Source organism: Hakea prostrata, chromosome 9 (assembly GCF_041222555.1).
Source record: "Hakea prostrata isolate BN-2017 chromosome 9, UWA_Hpros_2, whole genome shotgun sequence".
Lineage (NCBI taxonomy): Eukaryota > Viridiplantae > Streptophyta > Magnoliopsida > Proteales > Proteaceae > Hakea > Hakea prostrata.
The window spans coordinates 25079361-25104539 of NC_142608.1; the positions used below are offsets into that span (position 1 = coordinate 25079361).

The following is a 25179-nucleotide window of genomic DNA, read 5'->3' on the forward strand; positions in this document are numbered from 1 at the left end:
CATAAGAAACACCCACTAACTTTTGATTTTTCTATAGCTTCTTCTCAAAAGAATGAATTGAAAATAAACCCATGTACAAAGAGATTGATTACAGTAAAGTTTAAAATGATACCTTTACAAGATTACCATGTGGAACATAATGTAAACCCACTTGGGCTTCTCAGGCATGGGCCATGATGTTAGTTGAAGAGTCTTATTGGGCTCACCTGTGCTGGGCTGTGGTCCCATTTGTCAGTGGCACACGTGTTTGGTGCTTCTTAGATCCTGTGCCCATGGTCATGATCACCCATGTGAATCCTTATTTAATTTATTTTCTATTCCATATCTTCACATTGTATCATAGCATGAACAGAAGAAGCTTAACAAATACCAATTACAAAACCATTAATAATAATCTGCAGTTTCTATATACAAATGCAATATGGTCAAGCTTTGCCCCACAAATGGCTTATAATTTTGTTTATTCTGCACACTGCACAGCAAACCATATAACTACACATCAAACAAGAATAAATAAATGAGAAACAATTGCCTTTTTTTGGTTTTAAAAACTCATCCAATTAGAAAAGAAGCATATGACCAAAGAACCAAAACACTACTACTGCCATCTCTGTTCTTCAGTTAGATACTGTCTGTTCTTGCTTGGTGTTTGTTTCTTCAGTTTCAGAACCAGATAAGTTTGATGCCTTAGCATTTGCCTTCTCTTTGGTAGGTTTTTCAGCATTTGGGTAAGACAATCTCCTTGGTTTCATGGCTCCCTGTCCATTAGGCACAGAAGGTTTTACTGATTCAGATATTTTTGTTGCTGGGAGGCTTAATTTAGCAACCTTGATGCCTTTCTCTTTACTTTGGACCTTCTTTGGGGTTGGACTGATAGAGACTCTGCTCTCCCATGGGCGAGCTGCAACCCAGCGCTCCTTCCAGCTCCAACCCCAGTTAGCTTTGCCCAGTTCATAAGCAAACTGCCCCTGGTTCTGGCCAGAATTGGCCCTCCACTGCAAATCATAGGATTCCCTTAGTGAAATTCAATACAAGTTGCCTGTCATTTCAGGAGATGACTGAGCTACCACATGTAAAGGGCATTACCTGATGAGAAAAAGCATATGCCATGGCCCGCTCACGCCTGACTGCAGCTTCTTCTCTTTGGTATATCCTACCAAGAATTTCCTCCATGGTTTCGGAGCCACCACACCACTCCACCTGTTACCAACTCACATTGTCAGTTAAGACGCCTGACACACTGACCTTTTGCAAATAAGAAACTATGGATTTTCTTATCGTTCTCTTTCGTGGGGAATTGGGGGAAAAAGGGATGAAAAGGGGGGGGGTTAACTTTTGGGATTTTGTTTGAAAGAACTACTTTTAAGATTTAGTCAATAACTGCGTTGGTGTGAAATCTTCTATCCTAACACTATTACAATCTTTTTCCAGTCCTCGTAAAAAGTGAAGTCGTACAGTGCTTTTGCCTCAGTGATCACATTTAAACCCCAAAAAAATGTATCAATATTTAATTGATACTTCAGTGAAAAAATATTCACTGGGCAGTGGTCCAGTTTGCTACTAACACAAACTTCAAGTGCACATGAGCAAAAATAATTTCTCCAGAAGCCAGAACCCACGCCCCTTCCAACCCCCCCCCCAACAAAAAAAAAAGCTAAAAAAAGTTAACATATGGGGAAACATCCGGAGCCAGAAGAGTTTAGCAGCTGAAAGTTCAATCTTATCTTGTAGGTGGTTTACATTTTGTGCTTTTAGTTACCAGGAGTACACGAGGAAGGAAATTTGATTTTGAGCTAAGAACCTTAGAAATAGCTTTGGTTTCACAAGTAATTTCAGCAGTTCCGGCAGGTCCTATTTTGGTCTAGTCCATTCAGCACTTTTAAGGTTTGTAGGTTGTCTTATTTATCATATAGGATGCAGTGCAGGTAGCTGATCCCATTTAGTTGGGACAAGACTTATTGTTGTGGTTGTTTATGCAGTGTAGGTCCACATGTTCATATTTATCTTTCTTATCAGTATTTAGTGTTAGAAAGAGTACCAAAGGTCAGAGGAATTATATACTTACAGGAAGTAGTAAGAAAAGACTCAACTCAATTACGCAATTCTGATATATCTTAAAAATGTGGAGTATATGCAAGAAAAGACTCAACTCAATTACGCAATTCTGATGTATCTTAAAAGGGATACTTATTATTGCCCCCTTGTATTATAGCTTAATTACTACTTTATCCCCTATACTTTTTGAAATTACTAATTCAACCTTCAATTTTGCCTGTAATTACTATAGTTCCTCTACCGTTAAACTCCGTTAGTTAAATGATGACATGGCATATTTTATTTATTTAAAAATCCCAAATTAACCCTATAGTTTTATATTACTTATTTACACTTTATATTAAATTACATTACTATCCTCAATAATTAGGGAAAACGTAAACCTAATTAAAAAATCTTCTTTTCTAGTCAAAATAAAGAGAGAAAAGAAAAGGAAACTCATTTTCAAATTTATATATGTACTTTTCAATTTGGTAATAAATAAAAAATAGTAATTCCTAATTTTGGTGTTATGTTTAATTTTATTATTTACTTTCAAGTTTAATGTTATCAATTTTAAGAAGTTTCTACTTCTAATAGATTGTTATTTATTTATTGTCTAATTTGACGTTAACAAATTTAAGAAGTTCCTTCTACCAATAGGGTGCTTTTTTCTTTCTTTTTTATGAATCCAAAATGATAAAAATACACGTGTAAAATGATTTCATATGATTTTTTTCTAAATGAAGATAATATTATCTTTGGCCTTCTCAATTATAAAAGGGCAAAATAAACATTAAACATTCAACCTTAACGGTCACCTAACACAGTTAGAATTGAGTGGCGGAGGGGGGGGGGCAACAATAATTTCATAAAGAGCAGGGTTCTTTTAGTAATAAAGTTATAGTACAAGGGGGCAACAATAATTATCCCATCTTAAAAATGTGGAGCATATGTAAATAACTCATAAATAACACATGAAATTACCACCTTGCATTGACAGGATATCTTTAGCAAAAAAATTACAAGATTCCATTACCACACGCTCAGGATTGTCAGCATAGATATATCGGTAACTTAGACCATGTGAAGTGCTGTGTAAGACACAAGAGTTTGGTATTACCTCTATCTCATGAAGCTTCGCCTCAAGTTTTAACTGATTTTCTAGTTTCTTCTGGTTAATTCGGCTTTCAGTTACCATGGAGATTCTACGAGCTTTAATCTGAGCCTGTATCCTATTCCAAGAATGCAGATAGCTCAAAGTAGTCGAAGCTTGTTTCTTTATAGGGTAATGTTGGGTCAACCCTTGCAACCTTACAGTTCCTTTCAAACGACGTAAAGTCTTCCTTGCCTACCATAGAGAAAATAGAATTTCTATATGAAGTCACTTCACAAAAGAAAAATCTACCTAAGGAATAATATAAAATGTAGCAAATGAGATACCATTACTCAAATAACATGATGCAAGGTGCTAACAACATTCAGCAGAAAATTTTCAGCACCCAGAAAAGGTTAAGGGAAGGGAAGCATTTACAAATGAATTTAAAATGTTTGTCTCTATGAAGTATGAACACACACAAGGCCGTTCATTAAACAAGTTGAGGTACACTTGGAAAGCTGAAAGCTAAACAGATTGATATGCCGCCGACGATAAACACCCAAGGATATAAATGCTCCAAAATAAGTACTTTCTGAAGGCACTTTTATTTTTCAGAAGAAAAAAAAGGCCCTCCCTGTGAGCAGATTCCACACTCAGTCCGGTCACTGACCAGGAGAAGAGAAGAAAGGAAGACAAAGAGAAGGAGAGGGAGATAAAGAATATAAAAGAAAGGAGAAGAACAGGAAAAAGCTGTCAATTGTACCAGACCACTCCCTTCTTGCGAGTTGTGACATAATAAAGTTCCAACTGTTTTACATAAGAAAATCACTTAATTCAACAACAAATATCTATACAAAAATCACCACATTGAAAATAATACAAAATCTCTGATACTAACTCTCAAGCTTGGAACAACTTTGAGTGAATACACCACAAAACAGAGCTTTCATAAACAGATCCCCCAACTGATCAACCCCCAAATCGCAGCATTACAAACAAAATCATACTTGGGGCAAAAAAAAAGAAAACACAAAATCATAATTAACTTCAACGTGCTTGGTCCTTTCATGGAAGACATGATTTGAGCAATATGTATAGCAGCTTGGTTGCACAAAACATCCTAAATAGGTTCATCGGTGGTTGACAGCCAAGTCCCTGAAGAAGAAACCTTGGCCGGAAACTCAGCCGCAGTATGCACCATGGCTCTGTAATCAGAATCAGCACTAGACTTGCCACATTTTTCTTTTCCTCCTCCCCCCCCCCCCCCTCACTGAGCAGGTATAAGATTGCCACCACCAAAAGTAAAATAACTAGTAATTAATCTACTATCACCATTCATGTCCCATCCCAGTGAGCATTAGATTAACCAACAAACCAAACATGACATGATGAAGATAAATAAGATCTTTACCTGGTGAGCCTTAAGATATTTCAAAATATACTTAAGACATTCCATGAAATTGCTTCTCTCTCAAACAAACAAGATATATCTACTCTACACACGGCTTAATGAGCTCCCTAGCTGCTGATACTAGTGCCTTTTAGGAAGGTGCTTATCACTACAATCTCCAAGTTTGTGATTCTGAGCCATAGGAGCCTCAACAGGTTTAGCCCTTAAGATACCAGTCGCAGCTAGAAGATCAACCATATATTTCGTTTGAGATGGGCAAACACCCTTTGTCAGGGGAAATGAAAGCCCATGCAAAATAGGATTTAGGCCTTACACCCATGAAATAAATCAATGCGACTAGGGGCAATGAAAACCCAACTTATCAAGCTTCTGGCCTTCTTCCTCCTTGTGAGACAGTTTAGTGTTGACTTCGGTGGGATTCATTTGCAACCGACTCCTTGCAGTGGGCAAGTGCCTGGGAAGGTTCTAAATCAAGCTTCGCTTCAACTAGGTTGAAGATATTCTTTACTATTAAAGTTTCAAAGTTGATTGCAAATGATCTAATCCATTAATTTGCTGCTGTCTAGCTTTATACTGTATTGGCAGTTATGTATTTGGCTGTATCTTCATATGTCTATCATAAGTCATATTTAGCTTTTTTATGGTTCTAATTTACCTTTACCTCCCTAGGGAGGTCTTTATATAATTCTTCATAATATTATGCTGAATGAATCAAATAGGTGTATCAGCAATTTAGCTCATCACACAATTCCCCTCTCAATCCTCTCCTCTCTTCTTCTTCTTCTTCTTCTTCTTCTTCTTCTTCTTCTTCTCATCTACTAATCCTGTTCATTTAGTTGAATCATTAACCTTTTCTAACCGGATATCAGAGCAAGCAGCCTGAGAGTCGATTTACCTCAACTGTCTCTCCCCACCTCTCCTAGAACCCTAGAAGGGCAACGGGTTCCACTAGAAGTTGTATAATGTAAAATTCCTCACAAGGAACCATTTATGGAAGTTTAGCCTCTCATACAAAGTTCACTGGAGGAACTTTGAAGCTCGAAGGAGAGTTTCAAATCATTTCTGCCCTAGACAGCATTTCCTCCATGACTTGGCTTGACTGCTCCAATTCTTCCTCATCTGGGGTTGGTTTGAACTGGTGAAAGGGCTGTTAGAATCGCCCAGGAGCTCTCTCTTGCCTGTATGGCCTCCTTTTCAAAGATGTCATCTTCTTCGAATCTACCCCCTTTTCTAACTCTGCTTAGCATCGTCTTCAGGGAAAAAATAATGGACATGAAGAGGCTGTTGACATCCCTTTCCTTCCACCTTGGCATACTTTCCAATTTAATTTGGGAAACATAAAGAAGGGGCATATGTTGATAATTTAAGTGGCTTTCATAATGGAAGAGGATTGCCAGATTGTGTATAGGAGGAAGAATGAAGAAAAGAAGATCTGCTAAGTGCCCCTCTTTGGATCACAACCTGAGTTCCTGCTTCTTGACTTAGATCTTCCCACTGGAATTTGATACGAAAAAGCTTGCAAAAACCCAGTTTCCAAGTTTGTCTCAAATAGTGCTATTTTGCTGTTGCTCTTTCTTCTACTTGTATTTCCAGGAATCTCTCTGAGGATTCAAGTGAACCTGTATAATTTAGTACCAATTAAATGATATTGTGGAAAGATAAAGGCTCGATTGGAAGCCAAGGGATATAGACAAGTGTATGGCATTGAAAATCAGGTGACTTTTGCACTCATGAACAAACATAATTCTAATGAAGTGCTCTTATCAATGACAGTCACAAGGACTGGCCCTCATATTAGTTGGATGTGAAGAATGCTTTCCTCCATGGTGATCTAGCAAGAGGAAGTACACATGCAGCCTCCTCTTGTCTTCAAGTCCCTCTCAGCAAACAAGAAGATCTTTTTCCTCAAGGACTTACATGGTTTGAAAAAGTCTCCAAAAGCTTGGTTTGAGAGGTTCAAACAAGCTATTCTGAAGAATTGTTGCTTGCAAAGTCAGTCTGAATTTCAGATCTTGTTCCTCCGAAGAAGTAATGCAACTATGATATCCCTCATTGACCATGTCCATGACACTGTTAACTAGGAATGAACAAGCAAAGATAAAGAAGCTGAAGTCATACTTGGCCCACCAATTTGATATTAAAGATCTTGGACTGTGGACGTAATTTCTAGGGATTGAAGCGTCAAGATCAAGAAAGGAATCAACATCTATCAAAGCAAATTTGAGTTGGGTTTGTTGGAAGAAATAGGAGGTTGGGTTGTAAGCCAGCAAACTCACAAATTGATCAAAATCACAAGCTTATTGAAGATTGCGACACTTCTCTCATAGATGCACAGAAATATTAGGGATTGGTCAGAAAGTCAATCTACATCTCTTTGATTGAGCCAGATGTTACCATGCAGTTGGACTGATTAACCCATTTATGCATGCACTAATGAGCGGTCACCTAGATGTAGGCTTCACCAGGGACAGGTTGGGTTGGGCGTCTTAAAACCTTGACCTTGACTCTGAATACCCTATCTTGACACTGACCTTGACCCAAACCTCGCCTAACGACGGAACAATAAAAAACAATCAATAATTCCACATTGTTGCCCTACATTTACCAAAACCATCCTGTAGGATGGTAACGCAGGTCTAGGCCAGGCTGGGCCAGATAAAACACTCAAACCTGACCTGCCAATAACATTACCCAGCCTTGACCCACCATCAAGGCCAGAGTTTTGTGCCCTAACCTTATTTGGGCCAAGGCAGCCTAGGGCCATCAATGCCAAACTTGCACCCCTACCTAGATTCTGTGTACTAGATCATTAGGTATTTGTAGTTGCTAAACAAAACTATCTGAGAACTTATGAGTACAAAAATGTAGATTTCATGGCAGAATAATAGTTAATTATTTAAGTTTTAGTAATTAAGAATTAATAGATATTATTTTGTTATTATTACTATTATTAATATTGATACTGAATTGTGGTTAAGTAACTTTTCTAAGGAATGTTAGCCAGAAATTAAAATCACTTTTTTGAGTGGAAGGGAAGCTAATCCCCCCCCCCAAATTTTATCTCCCAATTCTTATCTCTCCCCTATGATATCTCTTTCTTTTCCATTTAATTTCTACTTCCTTCTCTAATTTAGGTTGTAAACTATCTGTGCGCTTAATAGTAGATTGTGCTGATTTAGTTTATAATAGAAAATTTACATTTAGGTTAATATACATTTGTAGGAGGTAACTTAGTTACTTGGAGCAGCAAGAGGCACCATGGTAGCCACATCAAATGCAAAGATTGAATTTTGGTGGTCTATGGCAAAAGGGGGTATGTGAACTTTTGTGGTTGACGACTTGTGCATGAATTAGGGATTGATACTTATCAAAGAGAAGTTGAACTTTGGTGACATTTGTGATTTGTACACCCTTTGTGAAGGTTGGTCACTGGTGAGTAGGTGGCAAGTATCTTCACCAAACTTCTTCTCCTAGACAAGTTCAATATCCTTCCGTGCAAGTTGGGAATATATGACATCCACAAGCCTAAGGGGGAGTGTCAGAAGTTATGCATGTAGGGTTGATCCACCTTGGGTCCAACCACAAGGTGAGGAGTCCATTTGGGAGGTGAGCCCATTTTCAAGAAAATTGGATGTGAAATAAATGTTCATTTGGAAAATTAATGTGTACGTAGAAGCTTATAGAATTCTCTCTCTACTTTGTAGGAGAGAGAGTTAATGGTTTTTTGGAGAGACTCACTTTATTTTGGGATAGATTTTTGGGAGAAACCATTAACAAGGGTATTGAAGCCCTCTTGGAGTAGAAGAAGCGCAGAAAATTTCAGCAAGTATTTTTCACCTCTTTGTCAATCATTTTGAGGCTCTTTTTTTCCCCACAATCTCTCACGCTTTCATGTTGCCAACATCTTGGAGGTTATATCTAATCTATTAGAAGTTGTATTTGGGAATTTTAGAGGTGAGAAAGAACCGTTGTTTTGCTTACAGAAAGATATTTTTGTTCATTTCTCCAAAAGCTTCTCTTCCTTGATGTTGGTGATATCCTCAAACTTGGTTTAAAGCTGGAGAAGTTGCGATGCTTTGTAATCCCATTATCTATCATAGTGGAAGTTTTTGGCTAGGCTAGGCCCTGTGGTTTTTCCCTTCATATCAAAGTGTTTTCACGTTAAAATTGTCAATGTTCTTGTAGTTGTGCTTTGTTTACTTGCTTTTGTTTCTTTGCTCCCATATTGTCATTTCTTGGCAATATTGTCTTTGATTCACACATAGACGAGAAGTGTTTGGTTCACAACATGTGATAAAGAGCTAAGGTTGTTTGCATTCATGTTGGATTAAAGTCGATGCAAGTACATCTTCTAGGATGATTAGTTTGAATGGAAGCAAATGGCTGATTTGGAAGCCAAGATGGAAGACATTAGGATCCAGAAATTCAAGCCATGGAAATGTTATTGCTGAACTTTAGGATTGATTAAATCGACTACGATTTGACTGGCAATGAATGGATAATGCTGAAAATTGAAAGAGATCTAGAACTCACATTAACAAGTGCAAATCCTCCCACTCCGACAGAATCCTGATGACCAAAAACTTCACTGAATTCTCTGATAGCCCCCTTCACCTTCTCTCCCGTTCCCTTAATCAGAACTGCACTAATGCAGGGGAAACCCTAGAAACTAGGGTACCTACAAAGTGGGCTGCTAGACTCTTAGAATTAGACACCTATTCTTGACTGGTAATAAAAGAAAAAGGAATTGCAGCACCTAGATTCTGATTAAGCATGCATATAAGACAGTTAAAGCAGAGAAAGAAGCACAATAAGTCCTAACTAATGAGCACAACTAAACAAGAATCAATAGAGAAACAAGGGGAGGGGGATATCGACACCATACTAAATTGAATACAAGAGTATTAAGAAACTAAAACAAAATTAAAGATGTCCTAGTCAATATCAGATTTCTAACAAAGAAATCAGCAATTAACAATGCAAAGGAAACCTTGGAAGTTTTGTTTTAAAGAAACTACTGCAAAAAGGAAGAAATATAAAACAAGAAATATTTAAGGAAAGACTTAATAAAACTACCTACTAGTTCTGGCTGCAAAAAGGGGTTAGAAAATACCAAGGGATGGAAATAATAGAAAGCAAGAATTTTTGGGCAATGATGAAACACCAGAATGGACGGTAGGGTTAGAAAGGAGAAATACAACAAGGTTGTTGTACAAGAAGTGATAATAGAGAAGGAGAAAAAGAAAATAAGAAAGAAAGAAAAAGTACGGCAAATAAAAGAAGAATTCTGACAGATAGAATAGAAGAGAAAAGAGGAGGAAAGAAAGAAGAAAGAAATCTGAGAGAAGAATAGAAAGAGACGATAGAAAGACAAAAGAGAGAAGACAGCAACTAGAGAATAAAAGAAAAGGAGAGAAGCCTAATTCACATAAGAGAGAAAGTAGGAGAAGAGAAGAGAACTTACCTGAGAGAGTGAGGAATTCACGCCAAGGAGATTTGCCCAAGAGAGAGAGAGAAAGAGAGAGAGAGCTTTTTTTTTGTTTTAATTCATTCATGCTGCCAAACGATTCCCATACAAGATTTAAATGATGGAACTAATCCCTCCCAATGCTACATGCTGAATTCCCAAAATAACCCCAACTAAAATAACAAATATAATCCAAACCCAAACTAATTCAAAATTGGGCCAAAATATACTCTAGGCCCAGCCCACAAAGACTCAAACATAAAAATAAAAAAATCAATGGTAAACTAATACCCAACCCACTAAGACAAAAGAAAATAACATGACAAACTGCTTATGAGCAGTGCTCCTCATCGAACCATAGGACCCTAGCAATCCGATAGCCTATGAACTCTTCATCCATCCACATAGATGTTGTCGTGGGATGATCTCTACGCCAGCATCGCTGGTAAACTAAGAACTGTCTGCTGATGTCCTCATCATGCACTCCCCTGCCCAATCGTTTCCCTACTCAGCCAATCAGTTGGCCCCACATGTCTTCAACTCTAACTCTTACTCTCCAAAAGGCCCATCTACCCCTTTGTGAGTACATTTTATTAATGGTCTATCAATACTCCCCCCAAGAGTCACACCTTGTCCTCAAGGTGAAATTTCGAGTATATCTTCTCCAACTCCAAGAAATTCTCCCGGGTATTCTCAAATGAAGGTAAAGATCTCCACTGTATGAGGACTTCAAGATCTCCCGTTGCTGAATATCGAGTGGCAATCAATACTTCAGGGTAGAGCTGTAACCCCCAATCCCCCACTAGGCAAGGTGGTAATGGCTACACTAGAGTATGAGGACCAATCAATTTCTTGAGTTGGGAAACATGGAACACTGGGTGAACTTTAGATTCAGACGGCAGCAGCAGCTTGTAAGCGACCTTTCCAACTCATTCAACAATTTGATAGGGACCACAAAACTTGGGGCTCAGTTTTCATTGGGTCACTTTGCCAGATTTCAGAACCAGTATGACTGAATGTGTAAGAAAACCTGATCTCGAATGTCAAACTGCTCCTTCCTTTGCTGTTCATCAGCGTAGTACTTCATACAGTCTTAAGCTCTAAGTAGGTTAGCCTTCAACTCGTCAACAACGTGATCCACTGCTGTAAATAATCATAGACCTCATCCACCTTTGATCTTCAGTTTCCCATCTACAGCACAGGTGTTTCCCTCCCATAGATAGCTTTCAAAGGTGTCATTTTTTGCTGTGCCATAGTATGTGGTATTATACCAATACTCAGCCCAAGGTAGTCACTTGCCCCAGTCCTACGGTTTCCCTGTGCAGAAGCAGCATAAGTTTGTTTTAAGAGTGCAATTTACTACCTCGGTTTGGCCATCTGTTTGGGGATGGAAAGCACTGCTGAACTTCAATTCAATTCTGGGGATGTGGAATAATTCTATCCAGAAATGGCTGAGGAAAACACGCTCCCTACTCGAAACAATAGTTTGTGGTACGCCATGTAATGGCACCACCTCTTTGCTGAAGATCAATGCAACATCTTTGGCCAAGTAAGGATGAGTTAAGGCCATAAAATGGGCATATTTGGTCAAGTGGTCAACTATGACCAACATCGAGTCCCTCCATTTTGGGCAATCCCCCTATTAAGTCCATACTAATGTCTTCCCAAATACGCTCTGGAGTGGGTAAGGGATCCAATAATCCCCTTGGTGATATGGTTTGGTGCTTATTGGCTGACAAATAACACAAGCTGCCACAAAGTGTTGAACCGCTGTCTTCCTTCCAATCAAATTAAGTATCAAAGCAATCAGTCTAGAGGTTCGTTGAGAACCTTGAATGGGCCCCAAAGGGTGTGGAATGAGATTCTACGAGGATAGTGGAGATGAGGGAGGAATCTTCAGCCAACACCATTTGCCCCTTATAGAGAAGGGTTCCTTCTTGCAGCTGAAAGTGTGGGTGTGTTGTGGACCCTTTCAACATATCTTGAATTATCTTTTTGTACTTCACATGATTCTGGAGTTTTACATTGATCTTCTTTCCTTAGCACATCTAAAACGGTGGTGAATGGGCATAGGTGGAGCTCGTTGTCCGCTTGTTTAGAGAGGGCGTCAGTCACTTTGTTTTCTTCCCCAAGTTTGTAGACAATTTCAAAGTCAAAACCCATGAGTTACGCTGGTCTTCCAAGATTTTCTGTTCGAACAGAAATTTTAGGCTTTTTTGGTCTGTCAGAACCTTGAAGTGCCATCCCATCAAATAATGTCGCCATTTTTACAAAAAGCTAAGATAATGGCCATGAGTTCTCTCTCATAGTTTCATATACTGATTTGGACCTTGCTCTCGCACAGAGTGCTTGGCTCCAATAGGCAATCAGCTGTCCCTCTTGCATCAATGCTGCCCCCAAACCTGTTTCAGATACGTTCATCTCCACCAGGAATTCTCTGGTAAAATCAGGCATCACCAAGACTGGGGTTGTGGTCATCGTGGTCTTGAGTGCGTCAAAGGCTCCTTGAGTATCTGAGACCATCGGAAGGAGTCCTTCAGCAATTGCGTGAGTGGTGCTGCCAGTTTTCCATATCCTTCTACAAACCTTCTATAGTAGCCTATCAAGCATGCATTGTATTTTCTACTTGTCCGCTGCCATCCCATTTCTCAAAATAATATGGCCAAGGTATTCTAGCTAATATACACCAAATAAACACCACTTCTTGTTGACCACCAGCTCATGTGAAGTGAGGAGTTCAAACATGGTGCACAAATGCTTCTTATGCTCTTACATACTTGGGTTGTAAACTAAGATATCGTTGAAAAACACCAAGATATAAAGCCACAACTGCTGTCTAATTCATCAGAGCAAGAAAAGTGGCTGGAGCATTGGAAAGACAAATGGCATGACCAGAAATTCGCATTGACCGTTAAGGGTTTGAAACAGTCTTTTCAATGTCCTCCTCAACAACTCTAATTTCTTGATATCCTGATTTCATATCTATCTTGCTGAACACCGTGGCCTTTCCCAATTCATCCAAGTGTTCACCAATGGCGGGTATTGGAAACTTGTTAGGGATGGCAAGGCTATTGAGGGCCCTATAATCAACAAAAAAGTGCCAACTGCCATCTTTCTTCCTCACGAGTCAAACTGGGCTTAAGGGCTAGTACTTGATCGGCTAACCCCAGCGGCTGTCATCTCCCCTAACAATCATTCCACCTCATTTTTTTGAGAGGTAGTGATAAGGCCATATGCTCGGGGGCTGACGGCCAGCAATTAGGCGGATGGCATGATCATGAACCCGCCACAAAGGTAGCCCTATTGGTTCTCTAAATAGGTACTGGTACTCATGGTATGAGATCTCACGAGATATCTCACTTTTTTAAGAAGGCAAGACGAGAAATCAAGGGCGGATTCCCACATCTCACCAAATATCACCATATCTCGCTGGAACTCTCAATTTTTGTTGAATTTTTTGGGGATTTCAGCTGGATTTTCACTTGCACTACTCTTAGCACATCTACAACACCAAAGGAAGATCAATCATTCTATACTTGACTTACAAACTTATGAGTTATGACTATGGTGGGAGATCTCATGAGATATCTCGCTATTTAGAGATAGCGAAACGAGAGGAGAGACGAGATGGGAGATCTTGCCAACTGGTTTAGGGGGTTTTAAAACCACCCCCTATCTTGCTCGAGAGAGGCATATCTCGCCTCTCTCTTGCTGCAACTCTCAAAACTTGCCGGAAACTTGATTTGTTGCCAGACTTTTTTGGGGATTAAACTTCTAAACATCCTTAACACATCTACAACATCAGATTATCATCATTCAAGCCTATTTCAACTAGATCTTTAACAAAGGTAAGATTTTCCTTCAAATTTGAATTTTTTCAAATAGAATATCTAAAATGAGTGTGTTGAGTCTAGTATAAATATATGTTGATCTACTAGCTTTGATCTACATTTCATGGAAACAAATTTATTTTTCTATTATTAATTTATTTTTTGAATTTTCGTATATATTATCTAAAAACTTAAAATTAAAAAAATATAAAAAAATACTTATGATATGAATGTGATTATCACTTATGTTAAACTACATTGAAAGGGCTACAAGTCTACAACCCCATGTATTCATATTTTGATTATTATGCTTGCTGTACTTTTTTTTATTTTTACATTTAAATAATTAAATAAAAAATTTTAAAAATTAATATTTTATTAAAAAAATTTCTTCTTTTTTTTTTTAATGATGTTCATATTATTTAGAGCATTGTATATATGTTATCTTAGAACAAAGTGTGTGATTTGTTGTTTTATAAATTTTTTTTACATAAAATAATTATAAAAAATAATACTTTATTAAAATTATCTGTTTTTATTTTTTAAATGATGCTCATATTATAGTTTGTTATAAAAATACAAACATGTATGTTTTAGTATGCTACATATGTTATCTTAGAACAAAGTGTGTGTTTTGTTGTTTTATAAATTGTTTTTACATGTTTTTATTTATCTAAAAATTATTCTAATGATTATTTGGGAATATTCATGTATGTATTTCAGTGTTGTAGACTTGTATCTTATATGGCAACTAGTGGGAGTGGCGGCGCTGGCAGTGGGACTCATGACATTGCTTGGCAACATGGGGATCCATTGATTGCCGACAAGAACAAATCCCGATGCAAGTATTGCCTTAAGACCTTGAATTCTGGTGGTTCAACCAGATTAAAGCAACATTTGGTTGGTGGCTACAAAGATGTTGCCAAGTGTCACAAGGTTTCTTATGAAATGCAAAAAGCAATTGCAACAACTTTAAAGGAAGGGAGACAAAAAAAAGCAGGAGATGGCACAAAAGCAAAGGGAATTTGAGGATACAGTGCTGGCTAAACCTTTTGTTGATGTTGATGAGGAATCAGACAACGATGACAAGAGGAGGGGTTATGGGTATTGAGTCACAAGCCGAGTGGAGACAGATGAAGGCTGCGATGGAAGCTAACAGACAATCCTTACATTTTAGGAATGTGAGGCAATATGAACAAACAAAAGGAGCAGGTGGTCGGGGTCAGGGGCATCCATGCCACCAAGACATAGTTTTCATGGAAGTGAAAGGACTGAAAGGAGGAGGAAGATTGCACATTATGATGACACATTTGACCAAGACCCCTCCCTTTTCAAGCATCAATACACCTATCAAAGAAGCATTCCATATATGTTTGCTAGAGGTAAAGAAGGCAGTAGGGAGGAGGAAGCTAGGTTAGCGATCAGCAAATTCATGCTCTACAACAACATGGCAGCCAATGTAGCCAAAACACCATACTATCAGGGGATAATCAATGCAGTTGCTAGGGCAGGTGTAGGGGTTACAGGCCCAACAGCTTGGGAAGTAATGAATAAATATTTACCAAAGGTGAAGCAAGCAGTGGAGGAATACATTGGTTCATTGAAGGAAAGATGGACAACATATAGACATAGTGTTATTGTGATGGCTGATGGATGGACTGGTCCTATTAGAAAGTCCATCATTAATTTCATGTTGAGCTGTAATGGAAAGACATCCTTCCTTAAGTCAATGGATGCCTCAGATAAAATCAAAGATGCTGACTACCTTTACAAGCTTCTTAGGCAGGTGGTCTTCGAGGTAAGGCCAAGCAACGTTGTCCAAATTGTCATAGATAATGGTGCTAACTTCAAAAAAACTAGTGAAATGTTGATGAAGAAGAAGAGCAGCAAGATTCACCTCTTTTGGACACCATGTGCAGCACACTCGATTGATCTTATGTTAAAAGACTTGGGGAAGAGAAAGTCAATCAGTGTTGTGGTTAACAGGACTAAAAGGGTCAGTAATTTTATTTCTAACCATGGTTATGTGCTGAAGATGATGAGGAACAACTGTAAGGGTGATCTAGTCAGGCCTGGATTGACTAGATTTGCCACCAACTATGTAGCTCTAAAAAGCTTCCAAAAGAAAGTGGTGGGTCTACGGCACATGTTTGCATATGAGGAGTTGTTTAATTATCATGGATCTAGCCATCCTGATGCAGTAGTAGTCCAACAAACCATTGTTGATGATTCCTTTTGGAGGCAGCTGAATAGGACAGTGGGCATTTTAGAGCCTATTGTGTTTGTTTTAAGGATGGTGGATTCAGAGAAGAAGCCCACAATGCCCCCACATATATGCTACCCTCCAGCAAATGAAAGAGTTGGTTAGAGCTGCTGCCCTTGGCTCCTTCAAATCCTACGAGAGGATCATTGATGATAGATGGGAGATGCATTTGATGCATCCTTTGCACTTGGTTGGTGAGTCACTTTTAAGTCTTTTAAGTTTTTGTTGTATACTTTAATTTACATTGTTAATTTGTTATAAGTTATAACTTATAATTTATAATTTATAAACAAATAAACAATCAAATCACTGACCAAATTTTTTATTTTCACAATACAAGCTTACTACCTCAACTCAAAGTACCATTACAAGAATGATATGGGGGGGCTTAATGTAAGGTTGATGAATGCGGTGCAAGACGTGCTGGAGAAGCTTGTGGCAAATCCCATCATGCAGGGGACAATTAATGGAGAGGTGAGAACTTATTCAATTGTTTCTTCAATTTTTTGCATTAGTGCAAATACAATAATAAAAGTATAATAATTGAACAATTGGTGTACAAATCAAGGAGTTCAAGGATGCCTTTGGGAGTTTTGGAAAGCCTTCTACGGTTGCAACTAGGCAAAAAAATGATCCTGGTAAATAGTCCATTACTATAAGTCTATAACTCTAGAAGTGAAAACTGATAAGTTATATAAGTATTACGATTTACTTGCCTAATGCATTCTTAGATTTGGTTATGCAGCTGACTGGTGGGTGTTATATGGAACTACTTCGCCAAATCTCAGGGACATAGCAATTAAAGTACTCTCACAGACTTGCTCATCCTCTGGTTGCGAGAGGAACTGGAGCACCTTCTCGCTCATCCATAGTATGGTATGGAACAAAATGGGGAGTAAGAGGCTCGAGGACTTAGTGTATGTGCATTACAACATGAGATTGAGAGTAAGGCACATACAAGATGATAAAGATGATGAAGATCGGGAACCGATTGAGTTGACTGATATATTCCACGAGCCCTCCACAGAGAATGAGGAAGATGATGTTATATATCAGTGGTTAAGGATCGAGGTGGCCCAATGCTAGATGGGCCAAGAGGGCAGCCGGATCCTACCATTGCTGCTAAGGGTCAGGCTGTTGTAGTAGCATCAGTAGGACCAAGTGTATCATTTGTGGAGCCACCTAGTCGACTTGAAACAACTACGGTGATGTCTAGTAATGGGAGTTCAGATGATGCCAATGATACCGAAGGGCCAAGTGGCCCAAGTCAGCCATCAAGTCATGGAGACAGTTAGGTTGGTGGAAGTAAGGGTCAACAAAGGGAGTCACCTCCACCAGGTCCGAGTCATCCAACACATGCAAACCACAGTTCCCCTATCTCCCGAACTTATACTAGGAGTAGGTAGAGCAGATCAAACCAAGGGCAAACGAATGATGATGTGAGCATGCAGGATCTTTAATTGAACATGGGAAGCATAAGCCTAGATCATGGTCATAGTGGTTCACAATAGCAAAGTTTGGCCAGTTGGAGTCATCAAGGTACAGATTACATTAGGTATTCTTCTTATGGAGATCATGCTATTCCTTAAGACCCCTGCACCGGAGAGTACACATATGGGAGTGAAGGTGAGCTGTTGACTGACTAGTTTAGAAACCCCTACCATATATTCAACAGCAACACGAACAGCAAGAGTAGCAATGGCTCTTTCACCCACCCACGATTGACGGTTACCCCAAAGTGCTATTCCTCCAGTAATCTAACATGGAGACATATCGATTCCACATAAGCCAATATGTGACATACTACAGTGATGAGTTGACTTGGGAGTCATATGTGGCCACCGTTCAGAATCAATTGATGCAGAATGCAAAGTGATACTCTTGTTGTCTTGTAGTCTTGTACTCTTGTTACTCTTGTTACTCTTGTACACTTGTGATTGTGAACTAATGGATTATGATTTATGACTTCCTAAAAGTCTAAAAGTTCTTATGGTTGTAAAATTTTGAAGACATTTAAATTCTTTGATAGTTTGATGTGTAATGTATTTGATACTTGATAGTTGATAACTTGAATTACTTGATATCTCTACATTACATGTTGTCTAACCTTGCATTTCACAGCATTTTGGTTTTACACATAGGAAAGACATAATTAGGGTTATTTTGCCACCAGTGTGTTCAAAGGCCTTAAATAGGCTAAACACCAAGTTTCAACCCAATCGGGGCCCTAAAACGCACCAAGATGGGCCACCGAATTTATGCTAGAAAACTTGTATTCTCAACCGAGATCTTGCCATCTCGATTAAGATCTCAGTTTTTTTAAGTGGCAAGATCTCCCACCATGGTTATGACTTATATGGAACTTCTAATGGCTGTATAATTTTATTTTTCTATGTTCAAGAGTCAAGATTGTGATACTCATATGGATGGAATTTTGACGACATTCAAGTTATTTGATGTATTTGATAAACTTGTTTTTCATTTATATGCCTTGAAAATTCTATATTACATGTTGTATAACCTTGCATTTCCCAATTCTACAACATTTTGATTTCACACTTAGGGTAGACTTAAAACTCATACTTAAGGTTGTTTTCTCACAAATCAAGGCCATCAATGTGTTAAAAAGGCCTAAATTAGGCTAATTACCAAGTTTGAGCCCAACCTGGACCTAAAACCCACCGAGATGGGCCATCAAGTTGGCCCCAAAAAAGACCATATCTCGACCAAGATTGAGAGAGAGAGAGAGATCTTGAACCATGTTGGTACTCCTCCAAAAGTGGTTCTAATTGATTTGCTGCCACTGTTGTTTCTTTTGTCATGTTGGTTTTTAATGCTTGTAACCAATACTCATCTCCCCTAGCTTTGATAGCTTTTAGAACACCTCTAACTATGGTTCAAGTCGTAGCAGCATTGGATCCCTTTTTAATTTCACAGTTTCACCTTGCATGTTGAAGCTCATGGTCTGTAGCTTTCAGTAGCGAGCCACGCCACACCCAGGATGACATCAACATTACCTAATCAAAACGGGAAGAAATCTTCAACTACAGTGATTCCTTCCAAAGCTTCAAACATGGTCTTGGCACACTCCCTCATCCCACACCTATTGTCCGTTCACAAATAATACCTAAATCCCTTTTTCTGCATGGTGAGCTTCAGCCTCTGAACTAGCTCCTGAGCAAAAGGTTATGCGTTGCTCCATTGTCACGGAGAACCACGACTTCGACACCTTGCATCTCGCCTCTGATTTTGAAGGTTTCAAGTGAGCCAATCCCTACAGCCGAATGGTGTGAGAGTTCAATAAAATGTCCCCTCCAAGTGCCTCCTGTAAATCAGGTCCAAGGCTCTCACTGTTGTCCTCCTCATGGTTGTCTTCCTGCAATAGCACAACCTGCAACTGCTTGTGCCTATATTTGGGTGGTTGCGATGGTACTTTTCGTCACAATAAAAGCAAAGGCCCATGATGGGTTTAGCTAGCCATTCTGCATAGATTAGGCCCTTAATGGGTGAACTCCAGCACTGCTGTCCCTCATTCGCTGCAAAGCTTGGCTGCAAGGGATGGTGTCACGCCTCTATTATTGCAGGAAGGGTTAGGGATGGCGGATGATTGGCCATTAAAGGTTTCTTGTGGGCTCTGGTTCCAATGCCATGAGTGGGTTCCATGGGCCTGGTATATTATTTCCTGCGCTAGTCCCATTACCCAAATATTTGGGTTGTTGGATACAAGATTTGGTTAACCCAGTTCTTTGACTCAATAAACTGGGCTAAGTTCATCATATGGTCCAAATTGTGGGGTGTAAATAACTGAATTTCAGCTTGGATTTCAACAGATAATCGTGTTAGGGATGGCGGAGGATTGGCCATTAAAGGTTTCTTGTGGGCTCTGGTTCCAATGCCATGAGTGGGTTCCATGGGCCTGGTATATTATTTCCTGCGCTAGTCCCATTACCCAAATATTTGGGTTGTTGGATATAAGATTTGGTTAACCCAGTTCTTTGACTCAATAAACTGGGCTAAGTTCATCATATGGTCCAAATTGTGGGGTGTAAATAACTGAATTTCAGCTTGGATTTCAACAGATAATCGTGCAAGGAAGACCCCCTTCAACCATGCTACGTCAACCTGACCCATGGCTGCTGTTAAAGCCTTAAATTTCTCCCTGTAATCTGTAACTAACCCTAACTGCAGAAACAAGTTCCTCTTGAGGGCTCTTCAATTGGGCATGGCCAAAACATTGAGTCATTCACCCTATAACAGTCCCCATGTCTCAAGCAATTTCCTCATCTCTCAGTATTGCATCCAGCCTAGAGCAGCGCGTTCGAAACACACCAAGGTTGCGATCGCGTTGATCACGAAGTAGCGCTAAGTTCTGGCAACCTAGCCCACCGGATGATCTCCATAAAAAATTGGTCTGTCGAGACGGTGATACAACTGTTCCTGTTGCACATTCGTCTCATTAGTACCTTGCATTTGCATAACACCTGGTAGTGTTCCAGACAAAGATCCATCCCCATTGATTTGTAATGCCTGTGGACAATCATGAAATGGTGTCAACAACTGGGGTTCCTTGGTTTAGAAGGCCTTCCCACAAAATTGCGTGCTCATGAATGCCGTCATTTCGCCCATGAATTTGTCCCAAGGCTTCAAGCCTCTATTCATATTTCCCTACGTTTTGAATCAAGCAATCCATCTTTGAGTCCCAATTGGACAATTGTTCAGTCACGCCCTTTTCGATTCTCTCCAAATTTTCCACTCTACTCTCCATTCTAGATTTGACCATACCCCAAGGATTAAACAGGTTCTATTGCCACTTGTTAGGAACCCAAATATCCAAGCTATGGAAATGCTGTCGCTGAGCTTCAGGATTGATCAAATTAACTAGGATTTGATTGGAATTTGGAAACCAATTGATAATGCTGAAAATTGAAAGATCAACAATGGGTGCAAGTCCTCCCACTCCGATAGAAGCCTGACAGCCAAACACTTCATTGAATTCTCTGATAGCCCCTGTTACCTCCTCTCCTCTTCCCTTAATCAGAATTGCACTCCTGCCCAACCATTCCCCAATCAATAGCCCCCATGTGTCATTAATAATGGTCTAGCAGAAGATCTTCTTTATTCAAAAGACTTGATGGAGTTGTTACTATGGGCCAAGTATAAGCAGTTTGCTAAATGAAGAAGTGAGGAAAAGTCCTTTAAGTCCTTTGAATCCTCCAGAGGTTTCTTGCTATTCTTTACTTTGACCCATAGAATAAATTTTGGAAATCACTGCATTTTGGAAATCGAAACGAAACCTTCAAGATTTTGTCAAAGTCATAGGTTTCGACCGAAATTTCACAGGTTTCGACACTCCAAGCTGTTTTCCCTTGGTTCTTGTCGATTTTTATTCCATTTTCACCTAATTTCCACAATTCATTTGCCTTCAAACACCTCTTAAGCCACAACAACTATACCCAACAGTTCCAAACTTTCCATTTTTTTATTTTTGTCTTAATTGATCTTGTATTGCTTTGAAATTAATATATGTCAAGTCTAAGACTATGATCTATGATTGTCTGTTGTTAAACTTATTTTTTTTTATTATTGCTACTATTTTTTTTTTTTTTCTGATTTTAAAAACTATTTTCTAAATTATGTATTTTGAAGAAATACATATGTATACATGATATATGGGCTTAAACGTAATATATGTGAGACACAATCACTTGATCTAGTTGGTCATGTATTTTGTAGACTTGTTGTATATGTAATCCTCTATCAAACAATTAATGTGTGTTGATGATTCTATGTCTGTATGCAATACAGTTTGTACTCGTCGGAACCAGTCATTTGTTAGCATACTTGAATGATAATTTTCCAATGATTTTTTTGGGGCAAAATACTAGTTTCATTGTGTTTATTATGCTTTAAATTGGTAAGAGGCAAGAAATCATATGAAATGGAAGTCATATAAGACCCGAAACTTAGGGTCAAAATTTTAAATTTCGGTCAACTAGAGATTTCGGTTTTTGCCTGGTTGAAACCTAAGTTTTGACCGAAATTTGCACCATGCTTTCACCAACACCTTTTTCTTCTTTTTGTTTGAGCTTCCTGCACTTTTTCTTCAAGTGCCCAGGTTTCTTACAATGGAGACAAACTAGCCCCATTTTTCACTTGGATCTCTCTTGTTGCTCCAGCCCATGATTTGATACCACGTATTGGGAACTAAACAGTAAACAGTTCCCATCTCTATGTGCAAATCAAAGACAATCTGCCAAGAAATGACAATATGGAAGCAAAGAAATAAAAGCAAGCAGAGCACAACCACAAGAACACTGGGCAATTTTTAATGTGGAAAACCTTCAATGTGAAGGGAAAAACCACAAGGCCTACCAACCACAAAAAAACTTCCATTGTAGCGAATAATGGGATTATGAAGTATCACAACTTCCCAAGCTTTCAACCAAGCTTGAGGATATCACCATCATCAAAGGAGAGAACAAGCTCTTGGAAAAATAAGCAAGAACATCTCTCTACAACCAAAACAATGGTTCTTTCTCACCTCTAGAATTCCCAAATACAACTTCCAATAGCTTAGATTTGACCTCCAAGCCGTTGGCAACAAGAAAAGCGTGAAAAATTGCAAAAAAATGGCCTAAAAATTACCAATAAGGAGGTGAAGAGTACTTGCTGAAATTTACTGCACTTTTTCTCCAGAAGAGCTTCAAAACCCTTGTTAATGGCTTCTCCCAAAAGTCTCTCCAAAATAAAGTGAAAGCTCTCTCAAAACTAGAAAGAGAATTCTAAAAGCTTCCACTCACATGTTTCCAAAAAGAAACATTTTTTCACAACCACTTTTCTAGAAAGTGGGCTCACATTCCAAATGGACTCCTCATCATGTGGCTGGACCTAAGGTGGGTCAACCCAACAATGCATTAGCGGTATATCTATCACATGTCCTTATGTCATGTTAAATTGTATTTTTCTGTTTTACTTTCATTTAACTTTTACTACCTTAGGGAGAGGTCTTCTATAACTCCTCAAAATGTTATACTGAAAGAATCAAATAGGTGTATGAGCACATTTAGTTCATCACACGATTTCCCACTCAATCTCTTTTCTCTTCTTCTTCTTCTCCTTCTTCTTCTTCTTCTTCTTCTTCTTCTTCTTCTTCTTCTTCTTCTTCTTCTTCTTCTCTTATCTCTTATCTCTTATCTACCAATCCCTACTGTTCCTCTAGTTGAATCATTAAGCATTTCTAACTACCTCCAAGTATTGATGCCCAACCCCAAGTTCCTCTCCTAGTTCTCTAATAGCCCATCCCATAGCATCCCCCTTTTCAATTTTCATTTTCTCCAAACCCAAACCTACTCTTAACACTTTCACAAGCCAATTTTACCATTAGAATCCTTCTGTAACCAATTCGCAGCATTCTCAAATTACCAGCAACAGTTGATCCACACTGCTGCCCATTCCACCATCAAAATCCTAGCTTTTTATTTTTCATAATTTTTCAATTACTTGGCATCCACCCAACAAAACTGTTAAATATCCGCATGTCCCCATTATCTAATGGTCATAATCATACCCAAAAACCCTAACTTTGACCTACCCATAACTTTCAAGTGGGGCCCACACCTTATTCTAACCTTTCGAACTTGACTGGCTCATACAAGGTTCTAGTTTACTGGCCACTAGTTGATCTCTTCTAGTTCAGGCTAACATCATTAAGCCACATCAAATCTCTAGAAATCAATGCTAAGTTCCATCAAGCCAAAAAAATCAATACCAGTCAATTGCAACTCATGAAAAATCACATAGAACTACAAGACAACAGAATTCAACAAGAAAGCAATTGGAAGTTACAAAGATAATCAAATATATAGTTGGTTGATAATGTAGTTAAAATTGGTCATCGTCATGGTACATCTAATCTCACACATGGTTTATTCCATTCTTAGATTAGAGAATTGATCTTGTTCCCTAAGTTTGATAGGTTAATGATTTTATTCAATTGTGAATCTTTTTTTGGGTAGAGAACAACATTAACTTTCGAACAAACCCAAGATTATTTAGATCTGATTTGTGTTGAAGGAGTTATCTTCCAACCAAACCTAAGTTGGTGTAGCCCTAAGATTAAAAGAGAACTACTAGGGGTCAATTAACAGGATTTGTAATAACCAACAAATTCAAGTAGCCCAAGTTAGGTGTGGGATCCACTCAAGGGTTAGGTAAGGGTTAATGATGGGGATATGTCCCGCTAATGAGGATGAGAATATATGCAAAAAGCCTGAAAGTTAAAACCATCGAAAGAAATATCGGCGAAATATTGCCGAAACATTGCGATATTTCACCGGTTCATAGAGGTAGCAAAACAAAATGGAGACCGAAATGAGAATTGCAAAATGTTGCCGAAAAATCAGCGAGAAATCAGCGATATATCACCGATTATTATTTTACTGCCATAAATTCGGTGAAATATCGCCCTTTATAATGAATTTTGACGCAATTATTCAAGCTTTTCCGGAGTTTCTCTCTCCTATTTTCTTGCATTCTTGAATGTTTCCTAATCTACTCCTACTAATTAGGAATGTACAATCACAATGATTTACACAATATTACAAAATGGTACAAGATAGGAAAGGTGAATTGGGAGGGTAATTATGCGATGAGGGTGGTGATTGGAGGATTGTGGAAGGATAATGTGATGAGGATGGTGATTGGTGAATCTCGGTAGATATGGAAGGATGAGGTTTGAAGATGTAATGAGGGTGGTGATATGGAGAATCATGGTAGAAATGTAGAATATTTCTTGCATTCTTGAATGTTTCCTAATCTACTCCTACTAGTTAGGAATGTACAATCATAATAATAGTAGTTAAGCAACTTAGGCTAGACACCAAATTTTGACCCAAAATTACCTAAGATTCCCCCCAAAATTGGGGGGCGAAATTTGACCAAAACCCCAAAAATTCCGCACCTCGGTTATAACCAAATCAGGTGAGTTAATTGCATTGGAGTCATGGGGGATTCCTAGTAGAAATAGGGTTGAAGGATAAAAGGTTAGTTTTAACAAATCTGCTACCAATTTGAATC

At 38.7% G+C, this 25179-nt stretch overlaps 1 protein-coding gene across 3 annotated transcripts in view; it reads right to left on the reverse strand.

Moving 5' to 3' along the window:
- Nucleotides 1-377: 377 nt before the first annotated feature.
- The window catches only part of IQD9 (IQ-domain 9), a 30414-nt gene continuing 5612 nt past the window's right edge, over nucleotides 378-25179 (reverse strand). For all 3 annotated transcript variants that reach the window (XM_089168956.1, XM_089168958.1, XM_089168957.1), the window contains exons 4-6: nucleotides 3158-3385; nucleotides 1087-1200; nucleotides 378-995 (exon numbers count right to left, since the gene is read on the reverse strand). In XM_089168956.1, the coding sequence (XP_089025082.1) occupies nucleotides 618-995; nucleotides 1087-1200; nucleotides 3158-3385 (720 nt within the window). In that variant the 3' untranslated portion in view covers nucleotides 378-617. The remainder of the gene's footprint in view (nucleotides 996-1086; nucleotides 1201-3157; nucleotides 3386-25179) is intronic.